At 43.7% G+C, this 27,934-nt stretch overlaps 1 protein-coding gene and 1 long non-coding RNA gene across 2 annotated transcripts; one reads left to right on the top strand and one right to left on the bottom strand.

Annotated features, from left to right (window-relative positions):
* Positions 1-27: 27 nt before the first annotated feature.
* Positions 28-27,934, bottom strand: eif2b4 (eukaryotic translation initiation factor 2B, subunit 4 delta). Its single transcript, XM_045721178.1, has 13 exons — positions 27,836-27,934; positions 27,204-27,241; positions 24,307-24,472; positions 23,683-23,907; positions 20,404-20,486; positions 17,060-17,151; positions 14,343-14,457; positions 13,121-13,197; positions 11,320-11,422; positions 10,987-11,114; positions 9,048-9,225; positions 6,332-6,512; positions 28-611 (listed from the first exon to the last, which is right to left on the bottom strand). The coding sequence occupies exons 1-13, from the start codon at positions 27,855-27,857 to the stop codon at positions 412-414; spliced, it is 1,608 nt and encodes a 535-aa protein (XP_045577134.1). The 5' UTR covers positions 27,858-27,934; the 3' UTR covers positions 28-411.
* Positions 16,632-17,033, top strand: LOC106608322 (uncharacterized). Its single transcript, XR_006770378.1, has 3 exons — positions 16,632-16,669; positions 16,761-16,900; positions 16,988-17,033. It is a non-coding gene; the product is annotated as an uncharacterized lncRNA (long non-coding RNA).

Raw genomic sequence — 27,934 nt, 5'->3', positions numbered from 1 at the left:
CCTGTCCAAAGAACACACAGGAAACTGTTTTAAAAAATAAAATGTGCCATGTCAAGATATTTATTACATGCCTGCTCAGAGTAGAACACTTCTGTAGTCTTTCCTGGGGTCAGCTGTTACAGTGGATATAGCCTAGCATGTAGAAAGATTGAGCAAATGGAGTCTAAAGCCCTGGTCCAATATCAACACTAGCACGCTACTAACAATTAAAACAATCTATTTGGTAGGTCCATGCATTCTAGAATGGTCATCGGAACATAAGTGTACACCCATTTGGAACCCTATGACCTAATACAGAACACAGGGTTCCCATAGCTTACAACTCTCAAACACAAGTGCTTCTTATAGAACACCACATCAAGTCGGATGCATCATCAGTCTGCGACTCTGCGTCATTCCCCTTCCAACCTCTTACTGGTCCAGGTTTTTGACCCTGAGAACAACAGGAACTGAGGTGCAGGGGATCATGCCCAGGTCTGTGATGACCAGATCCACAAAGTCTGGTGGTGTGACGTCGTAGACCAGGTTCAGCAGACCCAAGTAGCTGACGTCCTGCCAGTTCTCCAGCTGGGTCTTCCCCTTCCGGGTCACCATCAGGTCATCGGGGTCATCTGAGGGAAAGGAAAAAGGAGGGTTTGTGAGTGTTGCACTGCTACTAATGTTTCTGTTCAAGTCAGGAAGAGAATTTTTAATATCTGGATAATTGTGTCTATCAAAGTCTATATTACAGATCACTATCTAGGTTACATCTCAGCGCTAGAGGCGTCACTACAGACCCTGGTTCGATTCCAGGCTGTATCACAAACAGCAGTGATTCGGAGTCCCATAGGGTGGCGCACAATTGTCCCAGCGTCATCCGGGTTACCTCATTGTAAATAAGAATTTGTTCTTAACTGACTTGCCGAGTTTAAATAAAACAATGACCAAGATCCATATGTAGGTTACCAGGAAGTAGAATGGAAACGACCCAAACTCAGCAACTAAAACCTTTCAATCTATTGTATTTATTAAAGATCCCCATTAGTTCCTGGCAAGGCAGTAGCTACTCTTCCTGGGGTTTATTATGGATCCCCATTACTTCCTGCCAAGGCAGCAGCTACTCTTCCTGGGGTTTATTATGGATCCCCATTAGTTCCTGCCAAGGCAGCAGCTACTCTTCCTGGGGTTTATTATGGATCCCCATTAGTTCCTGCCAAGGCAGCAGCTACTCTTCCTGGGGGTTTATTATGGATCCCCATTAGTTCCTGCCAAGGCAGCAGCTACTCTTCCTGGGGTTTATTATGGATCCCCATTAGTTCCTGCCAAGGCAGCAGCTACTCTTCCTGGGGTTTATTATGGATCCCCATTAGTTCCTGCCAAGGCAGCAGCTACTCTTCCTGGGGGTTTATTATGGATCCCCATTAGTTCCTGCCAAGGCAGCAGCTACTCTTCCTGGGGTTTATTATGGATCCCCATTAGTTCCTGCCAAGGCAGCAGCTACTCTTCCTGGGGTTTATTATGGATCCCCATTAGTTCCTGCCAAGGCAGAAGCTACTCTTCCTGGGGTTTATTATGGATCCTCATTAGTTCCTGCCAAGGCAGCAGCTACTCTTCCTGGGGTTTATTATGGATCCCCATTACTTCCTGCCAAGGCAGCAGCTACTCTTCCTGGGGGTTTATTATGGATCCCCATTAGTTCCTGCCAAGGCAGCAGCTACTCTTCCTGGGGTTTATTATGGATCCCCATTAGTTCCTGCCAAGGCAGCAGCTACTCTTCCTGGGGTTTATTATGGATCTTCATTAGTTCCTGCCAAGGCAGCAGCTACTCTTCCTGGGGTTTATTATGGATCCCCATTAGTTCCTGCCAAGGCAGCAGCTACTCTTCCTGGGGGTGTATTATGGATCCCCATTAGTTCCTGCCAAGGCAGCAGCTACTCTTCCTGGGGTCCAGCAACATCAAGGCAGTTATATACAGTTTAAAATATTACATGACATTACACTTTATCCAATACATTTAGTGTGTTCCTTCAGGCCACTACACTACTACCACATATATACAATACAACGTGTGTGTATTATCATGTGATTATGTGTATGTACCGGTGTCTGTGTCTCTTCACAGTCCCTGCTGTTCCATAAGGTGTATTTTTATCTGTTATTTAAATCTGATTCTACTGCTTGCATCAGTTACATGATGTGGAATAGAGTTCCATGTAGTCATGGCTCTATGTTGTACTGTGCGCCTCCCATATTCTGTTCTGGACTTGGGGATTGGGAAGAGACCTCTGGTGGCATGTCTTGTGTGGTATGGATGGGTGTCTGAGCTGTGTGCTAGTTGTTTAAACAGACAGCTCAGTGCATTCAGGATGTCAACACTGCTTACAAAAAGAAGTAGTGATGAAGTCAATCTCTCCTCTACTTTGAGCCATGAGAGATTGGCATGGATATTGTTAGCTCTCTATGTACATCCAAGAGCCAGTCGTGCTGTCCTGTTCTGAGACAATTGTAATTTTCCGAGGTCCCTCTGTGGCACCTGACCACACGACTGAACAGTAGTCCAGGTGCGACAAAACTAAGGCCTGTAAGACCTGCCTTGTTGATAGTGCTGTTAAGAAAGTAGAGCAGCGCTTTATTATGGACAGACTTCTTAGCTACTGTTGTATCAATATGTTTTGACCATGACAGTTTATAATCCAGGGTTACTCCAAGCTGTTTAGTCATCTCAACTTGCTCAATTTCCATATTATTTCTTATAAGATGTAGTTTATTTAATTTCACCTTTATTTAACCAGGTAGGCAAGTTGAGAACAAGTTCTCATTTACAATTGCGACCTGGCCAAGATAAAGCAAAGCAGTTCGACACACAACAACACAGAGTTACACAACACAGAGTTACACATGGAGTAAAACAAACAGTCAATAATACAGTAGAAAAATAAGTCTATATACAATGTGAGCAAATGAGGTGAGATAAGGGAGGTAAAGGCAATAAAGGCCATGGTGGCAAAGTAAATACAATATAGCAAGTAAAACACTGGAATGGTAGATTTGTAGTGGAAGAAAGTGCAAAGTAGAAATAGAAATAATGGGGTGCAAAGGAGCAAAATAAATAAATAAATACAGTAGGGGAAGAGGTAGTTGTTTGGGCTAAATTATAGATGGGCTATGTACAGGTGCAGTGATCTGTGAGCTGCTCTGACAGCTGGTGCTTAAAGCTAGTGAGGGAGATAAGTGTTTCCAGTTTTAGAGATTTTTGCAGTTCATTCCAGTCATTGGCAGCAGAGAACTGGAAGGAGAGGTGGCCGAAGGAGGAATTGGCTTTGGGGGTGACCAGAGAGATATACCTGCTGGAGCGCGTGCTACAGGTGGGTGCTGCTACGGTGACCAGTGAGCTGAGATAAGGGGGGACTTTACCTAGCAGGGTCTTGTAGATGACCTGGAGCCAGTGGTTTAGTGAGTGATTTGTCCCAAATACAATGCTTTAAGTTTCAGAAATATTTAGGACTAAATTATTCCTTGCTACCCACTCTGAAACCTCAGCTCTTTGTTAAGTGTTAGTTATTTCAGTCGCTGTAGTAGCTGACGTGTATAGTGTTGAGTCATCCACATACATAGACACACCGGTTTTACTGAGAGCCAGTGGCAGGTTATTAGTAAAGATTTTTTTTTAAGTAAGGGGTCTAGACAGCTTCCATGGGGAATGCCTGATTCTACCTGGATTATGTTGGAGAGGCTTCCATTAAAGAACACCCTCTGTGTTCTGTTAGACAGGTAACTCTTCATCCATAACATAGCAGGGGGTGTAAAGCCATAACACAAGTTTTCCAGCGTCAGACTATGATCGATAATGTCAAAAGCCGCACTGAAGCCTAATAAAAACAGCCCCAATCTTTTTATCATCAATTTCTCTCAGCCAATCATCAGTCATTTGTGTTAGTACTGTACTTGAACGTCCTTCCCTGTAAGCGTGCTGAAAGTCTTGTCAATTTGTTTACAGTAAAATAGCATTGTATTTGGTAAAACACCATTTTTTCCCAAAAGTTTACTAAGTTGATAACAGGCTGACTGGCTCAAATAGCAGAGCAAATGGGGCTTTACTATTCTTGGGTAGCAGAATTACTGTTGCACATTGTGGCTTCATACTGTAGATTCATCTATTAGCTCTAATACGATAACTATATACTGTAGGTTTTTTACTTCCAGTTAGCGTTTTCTAAGGTTGGATCCTGATTGGTCAATAGCCATTGGTTGGTGACGATAATCCCCGCAAAATTCTATAATTCCATTTCAAGTATCCAGAAACTGTCCCCGCGGCCCAGCCAGTCATCCAGAAACTGCCCCCGCGGCCCAGCCAGTCATCCAGAAACTGCCCCCGCGGCCCAGCCAGGCATCCAGAAACTGCCCCCGCGGCCCAGCCAGGCATCCAGAAACTGACCCCGCGGCCCAGCCAGGCATCCAGAAACTGCCCCCGCGGCCCAGCCAGGCATCCAGAAACTGCCCCCGCGGCCCAGCCAGGCATCCAGAAACTGCCCCCGCGGCCCAGCCAGTCATCCAGAAACTGCCCCCGCGGCCCAGCCAGTCATCCAGAAACTGCCCCCGCGGCCCAGCCAGGCATCCAGAAACTGCCCCGCGGCCCAGCCAGGCATCCAGAAACTGACCCCGCGGCCCAGCCAGGCATCCAGAAACTGCCCCCGCGGCCCAGCCAGGCATCCAGAAACTGACCCCGCGGCCCAGCCAGGCATCCAGAAACTGCCCCCGCGGCCCAGCCAGGCATCCAGAAACTGCCCCCGCGGCCCAGCCAGGCATCCAGAAACTGCCCCCGCGGCCCAGCCAGTCATCCAGAAACTGCCCCCGCGGCCCAGCCAGGCATCCAGAAACTGCCCCGCGGCCCAGCCAGGCATCCAGAAACTGACCCCGCGGCCCAGCCAGGCATCCAGAAACTGCCCCCGCGGCCCAGCCAGGCATCCAGAAACTGACCCCACGGCCCAGCCAGGCATCCAGAAACTGACCCCGCGGCCCAGCCAGGCATCCAGAAACTGCCCCCGCGGCCCAGCCAGCCATCCAGAAACTGCCCCACGGCCCAGCCAGCCATCCAGAAACTTCATCCTCTGCTCTGCAGCCCAGGCAATCGTAAAATTAATCTTCCATGGAGAAAAGAGAGTAGACTTATTTTCCCATCCTTCTTGCCTAGCATTTGGTTTGGTACAGCAGGGGTTAATATAAGCCTATCTGACCTGTGCAACATGTTGCAGTTTGGTTTTCCTTTTGGATCTCCACCGTGCCATGCATATGAACGAGACAGACAGCTTCTCTGAGCCAGGCCAATTCATTTATTAGGATCATTATAATGGATATATCCAAAGAAATGGCAATAGATACAAAGGTCAAACAATTGAAAATGCACAGTTTTGCTGTCAATCCAGCTGCTTGTTGTGATTGTGTGTTAGCTTTCGTTGGCTAGCTAACTTTAGCTAGCAAAGGAGAAGTAACGTTAGCCTAGCTATACTCCATAAACATTTTATTGACTCGACAATCAACTGGTTGTTGCCTATTTGAACCTCAGCTATATAGCTTACATGCCAATGATATGTTTAACATAGTGTTATAGTGTGGACACTATATAAATAATTACATGGTTATTATTGGCATTGACCGTGACCTTTCCCCTTTGATGATGTCATCACTAAGAGTCAGATCTGTGCAATGTGATTCCACCACCGGTTGAGCGGGCTATATAGTTCTGCTATTTTTGTACCATTTGTACCTGGCTGTACACCTTTTAGTTATTGGGTTAGGGTTAGGGCATTCCTTGTCAAGTTACTACATCTTTTTTTGGCGACGAGGATAAAACTTTAATCAACTTGTACAGGGCGAGGTGCTAGCTAGCTAAGAAACAGTGGAGGTAGTCAGTTAGCTAGCTAACATAGCAACGTGGAATGAACGACTGGGTCAAAACATCCCAATAGAATTATGACCAGCCTGTTTGGCTAGCAACTTTAGAACCTCAGAACAAACTGGCTTTTGCCCGGACTATATAGTCTGGTGGAAGGCCGACAAAACTAATTTACTCATTAAAATGTTCATGGTTTTTAAATGAAAATATATATATATATTTTCATTTAAAAACCATATATTTTTTTTTTTATAATTTGGCTAACCGTTTTATAAAAGCAACAAGGTGCTTGAACTCGCGAGTTATTGTGTGATAACAGCCCTTAGGAGGGAGTTTCCCCGGTCCTAGGCTCAGAGCAGTCCTCAGTCGGGACTTATCACACCATAATCCTTAGGTTCTCATGCCTTACTTATTAAAATAATAAACTCAAGGAGGCTAAATGAATGCTTGCCACCTTACCGAGCTCATTGGAGACAAAGGAGTCAGTCTGCACCCTCTCACAGAACTTGTATGTTTCACAGCAGACCAGGACTGGCACGTTGAAGGTCCTAGCCACCAGAGCTATCTGAGAGGTGCCCACACGAGACATCACGTAGCCATTAGCCAGCAGGGCATGGGCACCCAGGAACACCTTAGATACCTGGGGGAAAAGGGGCAAATTTAATGATTGAATTTTGAGTTAAATTAGACCATTTATAAAAAAACTGACATACAGTTAGTTGCATGTGCTGTGGGGAGGTTAGTTAAAAGAACAGGGAAAAGCGAGAGAGTTAAATCAAAAGAAGATTGTAAGGAAAAAAAACATTCACTGGGCTTTTGGATTTTCAACAAGAGGTCCACGACGTGATAATTTTTTTTTTTTTAAATCAACAAATACCTAAACGATAAAAGTTCCACAGTGCAATGACACCTACAGTCCTCTAAAAAGAGGCAATCACCTATTTTGTGCTCATTTATTTATTTAGTTATTGCTATACTTAGGTGCCGATACGATATTTACTGCGATTCTCACGATTCTACAGTGCCTTCAGAAAGAGGCAGAGATCTAAACGGATTTAATAGAGTTTGTATCTCACCCATAATGACTGAACATGTTTAGAAAATTGTAGCAAATTTTTTGAAAATGAAATACAGAAATATATAATTTACATAAGTATTCACACCCCATGAGTCAACACTTTGTAGAAGCACCTTTGGCGGCGATTACAGCTTTGAGTCGTCTTGGGTATGTCTGTATCTGGATTTCGGGATGTTTTCCCATTCTTCCTTGCAGATTCTCTCAAACTCTGTTAAGTTAGATGGAGAGCAGTGGTGGACAGCAATCTTCAAGTCTTTCCAGATTTTTAATGGGATTCAAGTCTTGGCCACTCAGGGACTTTCACATTCTTGTTCTGAAGCCATTCCAGTGTTGATTTGGCTGGATGCTTGGGGTCATTGTCCTGGTGAAACATAATTCTTCACCTCAGTCTAATGTTGTTTGCACTCTGAAGCAGGTTCTCATCAAGGATTTGCATGTATTTGGCTCCATTCATTCTTCCCTCTATCCTTACCAGTGGCCAAGTCCCTGCTGCTGAAAACCATCTCCATAGCATGATGCTGCCACCACCATGCTTCACGATAGGGATGGTGTTAGATGGGTGATGAGCTGTGCGTGTTTTTCTCCAGACAAAGTGCTTTGCATTCAAGAGTCACATTTTTGTCTCATCAGACCACAGAATATTTTGCCTTATGATCGCAGAGTCTTTCACATGCCTTTTTACAAACTCCAGGCATGCAGTCATTTTCCTTTTTCTCAGGAATGGCTTCCATCTGGCCACTCTCCCATAAAGCCCAGCTTGGTGAAGTGCGGTAGACTGTTGTCCTTCTGGCAGGTTCTCCCATCTCAGCCAAGGAACTCTGTAGTTTTATCAGACTGGTCATTGGGTTCTTGGTCACCTCCCTGACCAAGGTCCTTCTTGCCCGGTTGCTCAGTTTGGTCGGACGGCCAGCTCTAGGCAGTCTGGGTAGTTCCATATTTTTTCCATTTCCCAATGATGGAGACCACTATGGTTTTGGAAACTTTCAACACTCTAGAAATAGTTTTATACCCTTTCCCAGATATATGCCTCATCACAATTCTCTTGGAGATCTACGGACAGTTCCTTGAACTTCATGATACAGTTTCTGCTCTGACATGCACTGTCATCTGTGGGACCTTACATAGACAGGTGTTTCTAAATCATGTCCAAACAATTTAATTGGCCACAGGTGGACTCCAATCAAGTTGTAGTGACGTCTCAAGGATGATCAAACAAAATTGGATGCACCTGTGCTCAATTTCAAGTGTCATAGCAAAGGGGTATGAATACTTATGTAAATGAAATATTTCTGCATTTCATTTTCATTAAATCTGAAAACGTGTTTTCACTTCATCATTATGGGGTATTGTGTGTAGATGGGTGAGAGGAAAAAATAAATTTAATCCATTTTGAATTCAGACTGACAACAAAATGTGGAATAAGTCAAGGGGTATGAATAAAGTCCAGTAAGTGTTGCAATTCAATATTGTGATTTTATTGCAATTTGATGTTCCAAACATATTGCTCACTACGTGTCTGCTGCAGAGAGATAAGAGAGAGTCATGAGTATTGATCATTCATGGAAATAAAAGTACTGAAAACACGCTGTCTCACTATTTAAAAACAGATTGAGAACAAGCTATAGGATGAAAAATACCAGAGTTTTGGAGCAGGTACAGCTGACTAGCACTAGCTAGGATAAATGTACTAAACATTATTTTTTATGAATGGACACTTAGTCAAATATCGATAGAATATAGTCCCAAAATAATATGGTGATATGCAACTACCTATTTATTCCCCCCATCTCTATCAGGTAGTATGTATGAGGACTAGGTTACCTCAGGTAGTATGTATGAGGACTAGGTTACCTCAGGTAGTATGTATGAGGGCAGAGATGCGGACTAGGTTACCTCAGGTAGTATGTATGAGGGCAGAGATGAGGACTAGGTTACCTCAGGTAGTATGTATGAGGACTAGGTTACCTCAGGTAGTATGTATGAGGGCAGAGATGAGGACTAGGTTACCTCAGGTAGTATGTATGAGGACTAGGTTACCTCAGGTAGTATGCATGAGGACTAGGTTACCTCAGGTAGTATGCATGAGGACTAGGTTACCTCAGGTAGTATGTATGAGAGCGCAGAAATGAGGACGTAGGTGCAGCTGATGCCCCTCTGTACGAGACGTCTCAGAGCCTCCCTTCCCTCCAGACGAGGCCGGCTGTCCACCACAATAACACGAAACTTCCTGCTCTTCTCAAACGCCTCGCACAGGATGTGGTTCACCAGGGACGAGCTACGGAAGGACAGGATATGACATCAACAACTGATGAGTTCCTTACTGATCTCAGATAGCCTGGTCTCAGATCTGCTAAGAAGGGGGTCGAAGGGACGCAGGCTTGATAACTTCTGGATTGTAAACCGAACCCTAACCCCTCAAACTCAACTCTGGACCTCACAGCCAGTTCCACTGCATTTTTTCCCCCACGGTTCCCCTCTAAGCAGGGACTGATTTAGACCTGGGACACCAGGTGGGTGCATTTATTTATCAGGAAGATCAGAAAAGCAAAAGGCTTCGGACCTCGTAGGGTCAGAGTTGAGTACCCCTGTGCTAAACTCTAAGGTGGTACTACTGTAGAGTTGAGAGGATTGGATAGACTTTACAGGTGGGAGACCAGTTATGTATTGTAATGTAGTGAATTTGGGGTGTATCCCAACCGCGACTCAAACCCTGGTCTCTGTGACTGTCAGTCCAACACTTATACATGAACACAATGGAGCGGATTCCATTTAGTCATTAACACCTTGGAGCGGATTCCATTTAGTCATTAACTTCTTAGGGATAGGGGGAGGTATTTTGACGTCCGGATGAAAAGCGTGCCCAAAGTAAACTGCTTGCTACTCAGGCCCAGAAGCTAGGGTATGCATATAAATGGTAGATTTGGATATAAATCACTCTAAAGTTTCTAAAACTGTTAAAATAATGTCTGTGAGTATAACAGAACTGAAATGGCAGGCGAAACCCCAAGGACAAACCCCCCCCCCCAAAAAAAAAAAATTCAGCCTGCCACTGATTTCAATGGCTGGCATTTTAATTATAAGGCGAAACCCTCCCAAATTGCAGTTCCTAGGGCTTCCACTAGATGTCAGTCTTTAGACAGAGTTTCAGGCTGGTTTAAAGAAACATTTGGGAGAAGTTGTAGTTTTTCTAAGTGGCTCCCATTTTGGCTGTAGTGTTTCGAAGCCCGTGGCCGAGAGAGCGCGTTCTTTTTGTTTATCTCCGGTAAAGACAATAACGATTCTCCGTCTTCAATTTTGTTTATTTGTGTATTAGGGTACCTATTGTTTGATTATAAACGCTGATTGACTTGTTTGGAGAAGTTTATTGGTAATGTTTGGGATTCATTTTGAAGGAGGGAAACCGAGTGGATTATTGGCTGAAGCGCGCCAGCTAATCGGAGTTTATGGATATAAAGAAGGACTTAATCGAACAAAAGGACTATTTGTAATGTAACTGGGACCTTTTGGAGTGCCAACAGAAGATCTTCAAAAGGTAAGGCATATATTATATCGCTATTTCTGACTTTCGTGTCGCAACCCCCTGGTTGAAAATGATTTGTTATGCATTTGTGTGCTGGACGCTGTCCTCAGATAATCGCATGGTTTCCTTTCGACGTAAAGCCTTTTTGAAATCTGATACGGCGGCTGGATTAACAACAAGTTAAGCTTTATTTTGATGTATTGCACTTGTGATTTCATGAAAGTTTAATATTTATAGTAATTTAATTTGAATTTGGCGCGCTGCAATTTCACCGGAAGGTGTCGAAATGGGACTGATCCGCAAGAAGTAAACACCTCGGAGCGGATTCCACTTAGTCATTAACACCTTGGAGCGGATTCCCGGACACAGATTAAGATTAGGCCTGGACTGAAAAGCTATTTCAATGGACATTCTCAATTGACCATGCTATTTTGCCCAGGACTTGGCTTAATCAGTGTCCAGGTGACCAGCCCTAAGAGGCTCAGACCTCGATTAAAAGTCATTATATTTTCTTACCATCCATAAACTAGAATGACATCTCCATCACTGATCTTCTCTATAGCGTATTTAGATATAGCCTTGGCTGCCAAAACTATCTTCTCCTCTATGTAACGGTCTATACACGTCAGCAGTTTGGTCTTCGCCTATGGGGGGGGGGGGGAAGAGAGACAAAATGACCAAATGGGTGGGAGGGGGAGAGAGACAAAATGACCACATGGGTGGGTGAGGGGGGTGGGGGGTTGAGAGGGAGAGACATAATGACCATATGGGGGTGAGAGAGAGAAAATGACATAATATGGATATGAGTGGTCACAACCTGGCCTCTAACACACTGTATTCTGAATTTACCTCCTCCTCTTTGCATTGACTAGAAATATTGGAGATTTCTTTCTTGATGTACTTGATTGCGTTGCCCATGCTCGCTGACAGAGGTCGACATTGATTGAGAAAGCTGCAACAATAACATGGTGGTAAAAGCTCAACCCTGAGACATGATTCACAAGATGCTAGTTCCACAGTAAGATGTGACATACAATGCATTCAGAAAGTATTCAGACACCTTGACTTTTTCCACATTGTTACATTACAGCCTTACTCTAAAATAGATTAAATAGTTTTTTCCCCCTCCTCAATCTACACACAATACCCCATAATGACAAAGAAAAAATGTTATAAATTTTTGCAAATGTATAAACTTTTTTTTTTTTAAGTATTCAGACCCTTTACTCAGTACTTTCTTGAAGCACCTTTGGCAGCGATTACAGCCTTGAGTCATCTTGGGTATGACGCTACAAGCTTGGCACACCTGTATTTGGGGAGTTTCTCCCATGCCTCTCTGCAGATCCTCTCAAGTTCTGTCATGTTGGATGGGAAGCGTCGCTGCACAGCTATTTTCAGGTCTCACAAGAGATGTTCGGTCGGGTTCAAGCCCGGGCTTTGGTTAGGCCACTCAAGGACATTCAGAGAGTTGTCCCGCAGCCACTCCTGTGTTGTCTTGGCTGTGTGCTTAGGGTCGTTGTCCTGTTGGAAGGTGAACCTTCGCCCCCAGTCTGAGGTCCCGAGTGCTCTGGAGCAGGTTTCATCAAGGATCTCTCTGTACTTTGCTCCGTTCATCTTTCCCTCGATCCAGACTAGTCTTCCAGTCCCTGCTGCTGAAAAACATCCCCACAGCATGCTGCTGCCACCACCATGCTTCACCGTAGGGATGGTGCCAGGTTTCCTCCAGACGTGACGCTTGGCATTCAGGCCAATGAGTTCAATCTTGGTTTCATCAGACCAGAGAACCTTTAGGTGCCTTCCGGCAAACTCCAAGCGGGCTGTCATGTTCCTTTTACTGAGGAGTGGCTTCCGTCTGGTCACTCTACCATAGAGGCCTGATTGGTGAAGTGCTCCAGAGATGGGAGAACCTTCCAGAAGGACAACCATCTCCACAGAGGAACTCTAGACCTCTGTCAGAGTGACCATCGGGTTCTTGGTCACCTCCCTGACCAAGGCCCTTCTCCCCTGACTGCTCAGTTTGGCCAGGCGGCCAGCTCTAGGAAGAGTCCTGGTGGTTCCAAACTTCTTCCATTTAAGAATGATGGAGGCCACTGTGTTCTTGGGGACCTTTAATGCTGCAGAATTATTTTGGTACCCTTCCCCAGATCTGTGCCTCGACACAATCCTGTCTCAGAGCTCCACGGACAATTCCTTCGACCTCATGGCTTGGTTTTTGCTCTGACATGTACTGTCAACTGTGAGACCTTATATAGACAGGTGTGTGCTTTTCCAAATCATGTCCAATCAATTGAATTTACCACAGGTGGACTCCAATGAAGTTGAGGAAACATCAAGGATGATCAATGGAAACAGGATGCACCTGAGCTCAATTTCAAGTCTCACAGCAAAGGGTCTGAATACTAACGTAAATAAGGTCTCTTTTTTTTTTTTTATTAGTAATACATTTGCCAAAATTTCTAAAAACCAGTTTTCACTTTGTCATTATGGGGTTTTGTGTAGATTAATGAGGGGGGGGGGAAACTATTTAATCCATTTCAGAATAAGGCTGTAACGTAACAAAATGTGGGAAAAGGGTAAGAGGTCTGGATCCTTTCCCGAATGCACTGTATAAACATAGTATTTCACAGAAAGTTTTATGAAGACCGTGTACCTGATATAGGGCTTCAGTTTGTTGACCAGATCCCTGGACAGCTCTTCATTGGGTGGAGTAGTGTAGTCCCTAATCACCTATAGGCAGAGGTATAGTCGTATGTATAGTTATACAATCACCCGTGTGCATACGTAGCACCCAAAAAAAATAAGATTTCTAAAGAGACTGATGGATGTGGGGAATGTAAGACACTTCAACGTCAGTGAGTATGGGGGAAAATGGAAGTACCTGTTTAAAACTAGAGCAGGGCCACAGAGTGAGGACTGGAAGTCAATCACCACCTTCCGGAGACACCTGAAACCCCACCTCTTTAAGGAATACCTAGGATAGGATAAAGTAATCCTTCTAACCCCCCCCCTTAAAAGATTTACATGCACTATTGTAAAGTGGTTGTTCCACTGGATATCATAAGGTGAATGCACCAATTTGTAAGTCGCTCTGGATAAGAGCGTCTGCTAAATGACTTAAATGTAAAAATGTAAATGTAACTTATTTCCTTAGAGTATAAAACGTTGGGGAAGGGGGGGGTCTAGGCTGACATGGAATTGTTTTAAGATGGTCATACTATAGCTATTTGATTTAGAATTGTAGGACCCATTTAGGTATCAAAAAAATATTAAGTAATTGTGTGTGTAATTAATATATATATATATATATACATACATACATACATACATACATACATACATACATACATACATACATACACACAATTACTTAATAAAATATTGAATTTGGCCTTTAACACCATACCCCATAGAAACACATTCAGAAATGGCAAAAAGGCCAGTCCACAAAATAAACCATAAGAAACAAGGTGTTGAAGTGTCTGTATATCTCCTAGATATGACACATTTTACACATATTTAACCCCTTTTTTGGGGGTAGGCACAAAGCTAGATTCATAATTCTATTAGTTAGAGAGAAGAAGAAAAAACGGTCGTAATAGTTTGTAGGTGAAACCGGTCGAACACTACAGAAGTTTTCGTGAGAAGTCTGATTTTCGGGACGTCTCATGGTCTGACAAACACCGCAGATGTTGAAGTGCGACATGGGTGGATTGAGACACATCCAATGCAACAACAACAAAACTAGCTGAAACAGAGGAATTTTGATCTGAATTTTTTTGTTATGCAACTTAGATTTACTCACCGGCGCATCAATCGACTCTACAGGGTTAACTAAGAGCAGGTCTGGGGGGGGGGGGTCAGTAGTACTGTACCTGTTTAAAGGCATGGAGCAGGGCCACAGAGCGAGCGTTGGATCCTGCCACAATGCCCTGGGAGTACTGCAGACCCAACCGCACGATGGAGGGGTGGATCACTGTAGAGGGAATACTGACAGACAGAACCAAACAATTACCCATCAGATCACAGACAGAACCAAATCAATAAACAACCACTTGCCAAGACCAATCTATCACCAATCAGACCACAGAAAGACAAGTAGAAAGGGTTAGCCATGTAATATGAGATGTATTTTACTCACTTAGGCATACCTCAGTATTATATAGAAATTACAATACATGTGCAGACATTTAGCTAGAAGACAGTCTTATCCATCAGAATAATTGTATTTAAATAAAGAGGCAAAAACACACTCATTCTACAACCACTGTTATGGTCTGATATACCATTCCTGTCAGCCAATCGGCATTCAGGGCTCGACCACCCAGTTTATAATCTCTTAAAAACAATCCCAGAACATTGAAAATGAAAAGAACAGTTCAGATGGGAACAGTGTCCCTAGGCAGAGCCATAGAAACTCTAAATACCTCTGGTTGCACCAGTCGTAACTCTACGTCCGACGGAAAATGTGCTCTACGCCGGATATCTGTTACACCACCTGGGCATAAACCCTTTCATGAGCTAACTCGTTTCATGATATGCACAGAAAATCTATATTTTCAAAAGGGTGCGAGTCTAATGTTCATATTTCACAACCTCCGCGGGCTTTGAGTTGCCTATACGCAAGTCAATAATACACTTGATTTATGCTACGTCGCTAAATGTGTCTGATCAATATTAGCAAACAAATAGATGAACTGACATCTCCACTTATTTATTTGCCCAGTCAGAGATCAAATAACCAAATACTGTATACAGACAGACATTCAGTGAAACAAAACAATCACAATGATTGACTATCAGAAGTCAAAGACTTTTAGTCATGATATAGCCGAGGTTACTAAGCCAGTGAAGAGAGAAATAACCCACCTGTTATACTAGGCTAGCGTATGCTACATAACATGCTAGCTAAATGTTCTGATAACACTGTTAGATGAGCAAACTAGACTAAAGATTAGCATCATGAACACGCAACTCAGCTAACATTTCGCCAGCTTTAATTGTCACCAAATATCCAAAATGGAGATACTGTGAAAAAACTAACAAAAATCGGACATCGATTGATTTATCAAGATGAGTCCCCCACGCTCGTCTCAAAGCAGAGCGATAACGCTGTCCCAATCATAACGTTGCTGAAATTTATAGTTGAACACACACACACGACAAACTGCTTTAAAAAGTATTTAAAATGGTTGGATGACTTTGGAAGTTTCAATAAGTAACAATATGATTATGAGGCCTTCAATTGCATTAGCCTACTTAATTCCAATATTTTCTTAACTCAGTGATATTCATTGTGGCGGCAGGTAGCCTAGTGGTTAGAGCGTTGGACTGCCCCTGAACAAGGCAGTTGACCCACTGTTCCTAGACTGACTTGCCTAGTTAAATAATGGGAAAATAAAATAAAAATTCTCACAGTAATTATTGATTGTTTCATCCAGATGTGGTACATGCTTAGCGGTGGGCTTTGTGAAGTGATGGGACAAAGTTTACAACTGGCACAAGCCTAGTAACGGGGGCTGCCTAGCAACCATCATTATGAAGCAATAGTTACAACTGGTCTTATTTTTTTGATTGGTGCAAATTCTGATCCAAGTCGGACGTAGCTACGCCTGAACTAGCATTTAAAACCAACTTTTTTACAGGTAGGAACAGGTAGGTAGTTACCTGAGTTGCTGGGTGAGGGGGGCTCTGGGTAGGGGCAGGTAGGTAGTTACCTGAGTTGCTGGGTGAGGGGGGCTCTGGGTAGGTAGTTACCTGAGTTGCTGGGTGAGGGGGCTCTGGGTAGGGGCAGGTAGGTAGTTACCTGAGTTGCTGGGTGAGGGGGCTCTGGGTAGTAGTTCCTGAGTTGCTGGGTGAGGGGGCTCTGGGTAGGTAGTTACCTGAGTTGCTGGGTGAGGGGGCTCTGGGTAGGGGAAGGTAGGTAGTTACCCGAGTTGCTGGGTGAGGGGGCTCTGGGTAGGTAGTTACCTGAGTTGCTGGGTGAGGGGGGCTCTGGGTAGGGGCAGGTAGGTAGTTACCTGAGTTGCTGGGTGAGGGGGGCTCTGGGTAGGGGAAGGTAGGTAGTTACCCGAGTTGCTGGGTGAGGGGGGCTCTGGGTAGGTAGTTACCTGAGTTGCTGGGTGAGGGGGGCTCTGGGTAGGTGCAGGTAGGTAGTTACCTGAGTTGCTGGGTGAGGGGGGCTCTGGGTAGGGGCAGGTAGGTAGTTACCCGAGTTGCTGGGTGAGGGGGGGCTCTGGGTAGGGGCAGGTAGGTAGTTACCCGAGTTGCTGGGTGAGGGGGGCTCTGGGTAGGTAGTTACCTGAGTTGCTGGGTGAGGGGGGCTCTGGGTAGGGGCAGGTAGGTAGTTACCTGAGTTGCTGGGTGAGGGGGGCTCTGGGTAGGGGCAGGTAGGTAGTTACCTGAGTTGCTGGGTGAGGGGGGCTCTGGGTAGGTAGTTACCTGAGTTGCTGGGTGAGGGGGGCTCTGGTGGGGCAGGTAGGTAGTTACCTGGGTTGCTGGGTGAGGGGGCTCTGGGTAGGGGCAGGTAGGTAGTTACCTGAGTTGCTGGGTGAGGGGGGCTCTGGGTAGGGGCAGGAAGGTAGGTAGTTACCTGAGTTGCTGGGTGAGGGGGGCTTTGCGGCTATACTGGTGCAGGTGAGAGAACAGGCTGACTTTGTAGCCATAGTCGGATCGCAGTGGGATCTGAAATAAACACACACACACGTTTAGTTCACCGTGATCCTCTTGGGTTCAGTGGTCAAAGGTGGGTGGGTGAGGTCAAGTCCAAACATACATAGATGACAACCCCCACAGCAACCAAGCATAACTCTGTACTGTCGGCCAGCTCAACCACCAACCATATTCTGTACTGTAGGCCAGCTGAACCACATTCTGTACTGTAGGCCAGCTCAACCACATTCTGTACTGTAGGCCAGCTCAACCACATTCTGTACTGTCGGCCAGCTCACCAACCAACCATATTCTGTACTGTCGGCCAGCTCAACCACCAACCATATTCTGTACTGTAGGCCAGCTCAACCACATTCTGTACTGTCAGCCAGCTCACCAACCAACCATATTCTGTACTGTCGGCCAGCTCAACCACCAACCATATTCTGTACTGTCGGCCAGCTCACCAACCAACCATATTCTGTACTGTAGGCCAGCTCACCAACCAACCATATTCTGTACTGTAGGCCAGCTCACCAACCAACCATATTCTGTACTGTCAGCCAGCTCACCAACCAACCATATTCTGTACTGTTGGCCAGCTCAACCACCAACCATATTCTGTACTGTCGGCCAGCTCACCAACCAACCATATTCTGTACTGTAGGCCAGCTCACCAACCAACCATATTCTGTACTGTAGGCCAGCTCACCAACCAACCATATTCTGTACTGTCGGCCAGCTCACCAACCAACCATATTCTGTACTGTCGGCCAGCTCACCAACCAACCATATTCTGTACTGTCGGCCAGCTCACCAACCAACCATATTCTGTACTGTAGGCCAGCTCACCAACCAACCATATTCTGTACTGTAGGCCAGCTCACCAACCAACCATATTCTGTACTGTAGGCCAGCTCACCAACCAACCATATTCTGTACTGTAGGCCAGCTCACCAACCAACCATATTCTGTACTGTCGGCCAGCTCACCAACCAACCATATTCTGTACTGTCGGCCAGCTCAACCACCAACCATATTCTGTACTGTCAGCCAGCTCAACCACCAACCATATTCTGTACTGTCAGCCAGCTCACCAACCAACCATATTCTGTACTGTAGGCCAGCTCAACAACCAACCATATTCTGTACTGTAGGCCAGCTCAACAACCAACCATATTCTGTACTGTCGGCCAGCTCAACCACCAACCATATTCTGTACTGTTGGCCAGCTCAACCACCAACCATATTCTGTACTGTAGGCCAGCTCACCAACCAACCATATTCTGTACTGTCGGCCAGCTCAACCACCAACCATATTCTGTACTGTCAGCCAGCTCACCAACCAACCATATTCTGTACTGTCGGCCAGCTCAACCACCAACCATACTCTGTACTGTTGGCCAGCTCAACCACCAACCATACTCTGTACTGTCGGCCAGCTCAACCACCAACCATATTCTGTACTGTCAGCCAGCTCACCAACCAACCATATTCTGTACTGTTGGCCAGCTCACCAACCAACCATATTCTGTACTGTTGGCCAGCTCAACCACCAACCATATTCTGTACTGTCGGCCAGCTCACCAACCAACCATATTCTGTACTGTCGGCCAGCTCAACCACCAACCATATTCTGTACTGTTGGCCAGCTCAGAGAACATGAGAGAAAAGCTAGGAAATGCCTAGTAGTACATTGTGTACAGCCGTTCAATACAGACTGAACATTACCGTTTCATCATGTATCAACATGTATGATTTTACAGTGAGCTCCAAAAGTATTGGGACAGCGACATGTTTTATTGTTTTGGCTCTGTACTCCAGTATTTTGGATTTGAAATGATGCAACGACTATGAGGTTATTCAACTGCAGACTGTCATCTTTAATCTGTGGGTATTTTCATCCATATTGGGTGAATCGTTTAGAAATTACAGCATTCTACATGGTCCCCCCCTTTTAGGGGACCAAAAGTATTGGGGAAAATTTTTTTACTTATGTGTATTGAAGTAGTCAAACATTAAGTATTTGGTCCAAATATTCATAGCATGCAATGGTTACATAAAGTTTGATGGATGCATTTTTAGTTTGTTTTGGTTGCGTTTCAGATTATTTTGTGAATAATGAGTTATTATAATGGTGAAAGGTTAGCATGTCTTGGGGGTATGATATTTGTGCGTTGGTAATGTTCTCACACATCATTATTCACAATTAATTCAGAAATATCCGTAATCATGTAACATCCACATTAATGTAGAAGTGTTTTGAAAACATTCTATTCTTCTTTAGAATAAATGTGACAAAAACATTGACACAATACATTATTTAACATTCATTTCTATTGGGCACAAAAATAAATCTGAAACACAACCGAAAACAAAACAGCAAATGTATCCAACACATTTGTAGAGTCACAAGCTTGATGTAATCGTTGCCTTCTAGGAATATGGGACCAAATAAACTTTTTACTACTTTAAGTGAATTTGTCCCAATACTTTTGCTCACCTAAAAATAGGGGGGGACTATGTACACAAAGTGCTGTAAATTTCTAAACAGTTCACCCGATACGAATGAAAATACCCTCAGAATAAAGCTGACAGTCTACACCTCATAGTCATAGTATCATTTCAATTCCAAAGTGCTGAAGTACAGAGCCAAAAACAACAAGTTGTCACTGTCCCAGTACTGTTGGAGCTCACTGTACGTCTCTGTTGTGATGGCTCTTTCTGCTGTCCAGTTGAAAGACAGGGTCTGTCATTATCTCAAGGAAGGTAGGTCAGATGGTGGGGGATAATGACATGAACAGCCTTGAGCAAAACAAAAAACGTTATTATTATTCTTTTTTTTAAGTACAAAAAGCAACGGCACACAAAGCAAAGGCCAGACCTTGATACTTAACACCTTTTCAGAGGCACCGTGCGGTAGCGTCTGAAAGAAACGTGAGGTACAGAATAGAAGCAATTGTGGTGAGACATGGAGGTAGGTAGGTAGGTTAATGATGTGAGGTTGGGCTGGTTTCCTGACAATTCCCTGTGTTCTAGCTATGACTTCATCAACACCTAATCCAAAGTTTCCTCTACCAATATATATCTTCCAAAATGTTGGCTAGAAAGGCACACCGGATGTTGATTTAGGGAGGTGTGCGCCTCGCATGAAAAATAATACATGGGAAACACTCTTGACAATCTACTGATGTGACTAATCCCAGTGGTACTGGTAAATTAGTCGAGCAGTGCCTTGAGGACACAGAGCAGTATATTGTAGAAGGAGAATAACATGCCACAAACCTGTTGTCTCTCCAACTTCTTGGCCAGTCTTTTCACCACTGCAGGGTCATCCACTTGGACATGCTCAGGAAGTCTCTTCACCACTAACCAGGGACAGGAAGCAACAAATGATCTTTGAATACATACTTACTACTACTGCAGCACCACCATGTACACGACTACAGAGGCACCATGTATACTACTACTACTACTACTACTATTACTACTACTACTACATGTATACTACTACTACATGTACACTACATGTATACTACTACTGCATGTATACTACTACTACTACATGTACACTACTACTACATGTACACTACTACTACTACATGTACACTACTACATGTACACTACTACTACTACTACTACTACATGTACACTACTACTACTACTACTACTACTGCAGCACCACCATGTACACGACTACAGAGGCACCATGTATACTACTACTGCATGTATACTACTACTACTACATGTATACTACTACTACATGTACACTACTACTACATGTACACTACTACTACTACTACATGTACACTACTACATGTACACTACATGTACACTACTACTGCTACTACATGTATACTACTACTACTACATGTACACTACTACTACATAGGCACCATGTATACTACTACTGCATGTATACTACTACTACATGTATACTACTACTACTACATAGGCACCATGTATACTACTACTGCATGTATACTACTACTGCATGTATACTACTACTACTACATGTATACTACTACTACTACATGTACACTACTACTACATGTACACTACTACTACTACTACATGTACACTACTACTACATGTACACTACTACTACTACTACATGTACACTACTACATGTACACTACATGTACACTACTACTGCTACTACATGTATACTACTACTACATGTACACTACTACTACATAGGCACCATGTATACTACTACTGCATGTATACTACTACTACTACTACATGTACACTACATGTACACGACATGTACACTACTACTACATAGGCACCATGTATACTACTACTGCATGTATACTACTACTACTACTACTACTACATGTATACTACATGTACACTACTACATGTACACTACTACAACAGAGGCACCATGTATACTACTACTACTGCATGTATACTACTACTACTACTACTACTACTACTACTACTACATGTATACTACTACTACTACTACAGAGGCACCATGTATACTACTACAGAGGCACCATGTATACTACTACTACTACTACTGCATGTATACTACTACAACTACTGCATGTATACTACTACAACTACTGCATGTATACTACTACAGAGGCACCATGTATACTACTACTACTACTGCATGTATACTACTACTACTACTACAGAGGTACCATGTAGTAGTAAAGGTACCATGTATACTACTACAGAGGCACCATGTATACTACTACTACATGTATACTACTACTACTACTACATGTATACTACTACAACAGAGGTACCATGTAGTAGTAAAGGTACCATGTATACTACTACAGAGGCACCATGTATACTACTACATGTATACTACTACAACAGAGGCACCATGTATACTACTACTGCATGTATACTACTACTACTACATGTATACTACATGTACACGACATGTACACTACTACTACATAGGCACCATGTATACTACTACTGCATGTATACTACTACTACATGTATACTACATGTACACTACTACAACAGAGGCACCATGTATACTACTACTACTGCATGTATACTACTACATGTATACTACTACTACTACATGTATACTACTACTACAGAGGCACCATGTATACTACTACAGAGGCACCATGTATACTACTACTACTACTACTGCATGTATACTACTACAACTACTGCATGTATACTACTACAACTACTGCATGTATACTACAACAGAGGTACCATGTATACTACTACAGAGGCACCATGTATACTACTACTACTACTGCATGTATACTACTACAGAGGCACCATGTATACTACTACTACTACTACTACAGAGGTATCATGTAGTAGTAAAGGTACCATGTATACTACTACAGAGGCACCATGTATACTACTACTGCATGTATACTACTACTACATGTATACTACTACAGAGGCACCATGTATACTACTACTACATGTATACTACTACAACAGAGGTACCATGTAGTAGTAAAGGTACCATGTATACTACTACAGAGGCACCGTGTATACTACTACTACAACTACTGCATGTATACTACTAGAGGTACCATGTAGTAGTAAAGGTACCATGTATACTACTACAGAGGCACCATGTATACTACAACTACTGCATGTATACAACTACTAATGCATGTAAACTACTACATGTATACTTAAATAAATATGTATAATTTATACAGTCTTTTTTGCTCATCTTTATCAACGGTGCCAATAATTTCAGTCATGACTATGTCTTTCAATAGGGGATATCGTGTCCGAGAGGCAGACGTGTCCGAGAGGCAGATTAGGGAGATGCAATAATGGACTGGAGCCTGTCCTGTAGGCCTTACATCACGTGTCAAACTCATTCCACGGAGGGACGAGTTTCTGCTGGTTTTCGCTCCTCCTTTGTACTTGATGAATTAAGGTCATTATTTGGTAAGGAAACACATTAGGCCCTCCATGGAATGTGGAACTGCCCCCTAGTCACAGCCTGGCCTGGCATGAACTAATGAACTGCCCCCTAGTCACAGCCTGGCCTGGCATGAACTGCCCCCTAGTCACAGCCTGGCATGAACTAATGAACTGCCCCCTAGTCACAGCCTGGCATGAACTAATTAACTGCCCCCTAGTCACAGCCTGGCCTGGCATGAACTAATGAACTGCCCCCTAGTCACAGCCTGGCCTGGCATGAACTAATGAACTGCCCCCTAGTCACAGCCTGGCATGAACTAATGAACTGCCCCCTAGTCACAGCCTAGCCTGGCATGAACTAATGAACTGCCCCCTAGTCACAGCCTGGCATGAACTAATGAACTGCCCCCTAGTCACAGCCTGGTCTGGCATGAACTAATGAACTGCCCCCTAGTCACAGCCTGGTCTGGCATGAACTAATTCACTTTTGTGTGGGTGGGATGGGGGGAGGGGTAAGATGGGGGGGTTATTCTATGTATGTTGTATCAATTGACTCTACGTATTTACCAATATGTGGTAGCAGCAGAACTCTAATTGTCCAAGTCAAATTTCCCCTCTGAAACAAAGTTTATCAAACGATAAATCAACAAGGTGCTTCCAGAGGTCCACCAGCAGCTGTTGTACCTGGGTTTAGTTCACTGAGAAGGGCTTTGGTCTTGACGCTGGAGGACGAGGAGCCTGGTTGTTTAGAGGCTCTGTCAGTCTCCTGCCTGGCTCTCCTCTCTGCCTTCAGCTCAGCTTTGCTCTTGGCTGGCTTGTCTGCCGGGGAGGGGGCGGGAGAGGAGTGGAAGGGAGCTGAGGCAGGCACAGGTATTGGTGCAGAGGCAGGGCCAGGCAATGCTGAGGGAGCTGGGGAAAAAAGACAGACTAGGTGAACGGACCAATGAAGTGGATGGAGGAACATGAATGATTGGTCTATTTACCTATGACAAAGCTAGCAGTTTATGAAAATTAGTAAACAACTATTGGTATTTGTTTTTCAAAGACATTGAAATGATACAATCAGACCTTGCAAAATTCCCAGAACGTTCAATAAATTCCCTGTTTTTCCCAGAAATCCTGGTTGAAGATTCCAGATTTCCTGCTTATTCCCTCCTGATTCCAGGAAACCTCCAACTAGGATTTCAGGAAAACCAGGGAATTTAGACATTTCCCAGAATTTTGCAATCCTAAAAATCAGACCACACTGATGGAGCAAAAAAAAAAAAAATGATATCAATAGCACTGGACCAGGCTAGAATACAACACCTTTCTGTGTTGCCACAGGTCGTGGTGGCAACAGGGAGACAGGTGTTTTTTCCTTCTCTGTTTCTGTCGGGCCCTTCTCATCTTTCCTTTCCTTCTGTTTCTTCTGTTGTTTTTTCTGTTTCCTCAGCCGTTGCTTCTCCTCTTTGGTTAACTCCTTGCCTTCATTCTAATAGGTGATGTGAAAGGGGGAATCCAGTTGAATTCAAAAATCACTTTTTGACACCATCCCTTTTTGATTTAAACAAAACTTTCTGTACATGTTTGCCAGGGTCAGTAGCTATATACAGGGTCAGTTCCAGGGTCAGTAGCTATATACAGGGACAGTTCCAGGGTCAGTAGCTATATACAGGGTCAGTTCCAGGGTCAGTAGCTATATACAGGGTCAGTTCCAGGGTCAGTAGCTATATACAGGGTCAGCTCTAACCAGAATAGAAATAGTGGGAGGCCCCGGTGCACAACAAAGCAAGAACATTAGTGTCTAGTTTGAGAAACAAACGCCTCAAGTCCTCAACTGGCAGCTTCATTAAATAGTACCCGCAAAACACCTGTCTCAACGTCAACAGTGAAGAGGCGACTCTGGGATGCTGGCCTTCTAAGCAAAGTTGCAAAGAAAAAGCCATATCTCAGACTGGACAATAAAAATAAAAGATTAAGATGGGCAAAAGAACACAGACCACTGGACAGAGGAACTCTGGCCAAGAAGGCCAGCATCCCGGAGTCACCTCTTCACTGTTGACGAGAGATATCCGATTTTCCTGCTGCTTCCATTGTTTGACTTGGTATTCTGTAACGATGATGCCGTGAGTCGAGAAGCAGGTGCAGGTAAAACATTTCATGAAAGCAACAAACATGAAACAAGACAGCGTAACAGAAGGGAGGTAACATAAACACAGGTGCAATACGAACTGAGGAATGAACAAAAGGAAGTGACTTATAAAGGGGAGGTAATGAGGTCCAAGTGTGAATCATAACGGTGAGTGCTAGGTGTGCACAATGATGATTCCCAGAACCGATGGTTAGTATTCCGGCGACGTTGCACGCCGGAGGGGAGGAGCAGGAATAGACGTGACAAGCATAGACACTCTAGATACACATAACTCTACTATTATCATTATGTATTCCATTTAGGCTTAACTAGTTATGTTATCCACTACTAGCTAGCTAATAATAATAGCTAGCTAGTGTTTAACATTACTCTCTAACACTAATAGCTAGCAACCACAGATTAAATGAATTAGCTAGTTATCACAATTTATGCTAATACACTAGCTAATTAGCTAGCTAGCTAGTCTTAAAATTGGAACCATTAGCGTGCTGACAAAGGATGCAAGCTAGCTAGCTAATTTACCAGCTACCTAGCTAGAGACAGTAACGTTACTTGAGTTCAAAGGTTAGATGACTAGCTAGCTAGCATGCAAAAATGCTAGCTAATCCAAAAAAGCTAGCCTAATAAATTACATGGAAATTCTGTCATAGCTAACTAGCCAGCAAACATGAACTACTTAGCTAGCTAACTAAATCATGCCAAAGATTATCTCGTGTTAAATAATCTAGCAGAATTTCTACACTAAACAAAAATACAAACCGCAACATGTAAAGTGTTCGTCCTATGATTCATGAGCTGAAATAAAAATCCCTGACATTTTCCATAGGCACAAAAAGATCATTTATCTCAAATTTTGTACACAAATTTGTTAACATCTCTCCTTTGCCAAGATAACCCATCCACCTGACAGGTGTGGCATATAAAGAAGCTGATTAAACAGCATGATCATTACACAGGTGCACCTTGTGCTGGGGATCATAAAAGGCCATTCTAAAATGTGCAGTTTTGTCACACAACACAATGCCACAGATCTCTCAAATTTTGAGGGAGGATGCAATTGGCATGCTGACTGCAGGAATATCCACCAGAGCTGTTGGAAGAGAATTTAATGCTAATTTCTCTACCATAAGCCGCCTCCAACGATGTTTTAGAGAATTTAGCAGTACGTGCAACCAGCCTCACAACCGCAGACCACATGTAACCACAAATTATCGTGGATATGAAAGATAAGGGGCATATATCAGCATATGTTTTGAAAAGCGGTTTGAAAGCGATAATTGACGTTTCTCGAAATGTTTAAAAAAAGACAGCGTCGGGAAATTGTAGTTCACATGGAGCCATCAGCGTGCGAATGTAAGATCTGAAAACTCAACATATGGAGAAGAATGGTTTTCAAGAGCAAATACCGACCCTACCCTTACGCTTGTTTACACTGAGCTGCACTAGGGTATGAACACAATCACGGTTACAGTTACACGCTGTGAAGCCGGCGCAAGATATGGGTCTGAAAACGTACCTCAATGCAGGGATGGGATATACCACTGTACTCCAAATTTTACCTTTATCCACACTGCTCCATTGAGAAGATTGAAAATACTGCGAGTTTTTCCAGAAAAAAACTACCCCTTTTCGCCCTCATGCTAGCTAACAGTAGCCACCTCAGCCATTTTGGAATGGCAGTGTCAGCCAAATCAGCTCCTTTGTTGTTCAATGCAACATGGACACTGGCAAATCCCATCCTTGCATTGAGGTATGTTTTTCGACCCATATCTTAAAAACGCCCGCCACTATGGTTTCTTAATGTAACCATGGTTGTGTTCTAACCCCAATGCAGCTCAGTGTAAACAAGTGTAATGGTTCCAACCCCAATGCAGTTCAGTGTAAAGGTATGAACTCCAAAGCACAATTTAACCCAGGCGTTCTAGACTAGGGCATCCAGAGGGTCTGTGCATCAGTCTGAACGTTTGACGCCCCTAAAGTGAAAACATATTGTATAAGAAATATCATGTCGTTTGATTCTCGGATGATAAAAATAATTCGGTACATTGTCTCAGTATTTGAATACACTTACTTTTGAGCGTGTGATATCAGCGTTGTTGTCAGGGCCATCTGTAACGCAATGAATAGAGTGTAGTGATGAGGATACCTGCTTCCCAGCTGTGACAACGCTATCTTCATCTTGCTAGCTAGCCATGTCCTAGCTAAACCGTGATATCTTACAGGAGAACTAACGTGCAACTAGCTTAGCTATAGCACTTTTACTAGGGTGTTTCAAAATAAATCTTATTTTTATTTATTTATTATGTTGGCTCATGAATCAAACAATGTGAATGTGAAGTAATATGTAACGGTGGTGACTGAAGCCACACGATAGTTACCGTCACTTCTCAGGCCAGTTAGCTAGCTAGCCAGTTAGCCAGCCCAGTTAGCCAGTTAGTCAGCCAGCCAGTTAGTTAGCCAGCCAGCCAGTTAGCTAGCCAGCCAGCCAGTTAGCTAGCCAGTAGTTAGCTAGCCAGCCAGTTAGCCAGCAATGCTAACCACAACTCCTAGCCACAATGACTGGTGTAGCTAGTTAACATTTACTATTACAAAAAAAAGGGCACACAAGCTGACACGTCAGGTTACTGCGTGATATTTCAGCTTTAGCTATAGTCGATTTATCTAAAGTGTATTATTGACAGCTGTCATTCTTTTCAGACTCACCCGGTGCTCCACAGTCTGCCATGTTTACGACAGTTTTCAGCAGGAAATTCCCGTGAATGAAAGAAGAGTCCGAATTAGTGCGGGGGAGAAATAGACAGT

This window comes from Salmo salar, chromosome ssa06, assembly GCF_905237065.1.
Source record: "Salmo salar chromosome ssa06, Ssal_v3.1, whole genome shotgun sequence".
In the NCBI taxonomy this organism is placed as follows: Eukaryota; Metazoa; Chordata; class Actinopteri; order Salmoniformes; family Salmonidae; genus Salmo; species Salmo salar.
The sequence above is the reverse complement of the archived record's forward strand: the minus strand, read 5'-3'. Positions and strand labels throughout refer to the sequence as shown.

Coding starts and splice junctions, on each gene's coding strand:
- eif2b4 (XM_045721178.1), bottom strand. CDS start 27,857: ATGGCAGACTGTGGAGCACCGG. Junction 24,473..27,203: donor CTGATATCACACGCTCAAAA/GTAAGTGTATTC, acceptor ATCACCTATTAG/AATGAAGGCAAGGAGTTAAC. Junction 13,198..14,342: donor TGCTCCATGCCTTTAAACAG/GTACAGTACTAC, acceptor CTCTGCCTATAG/GTGATTAGGGACTACACTAC.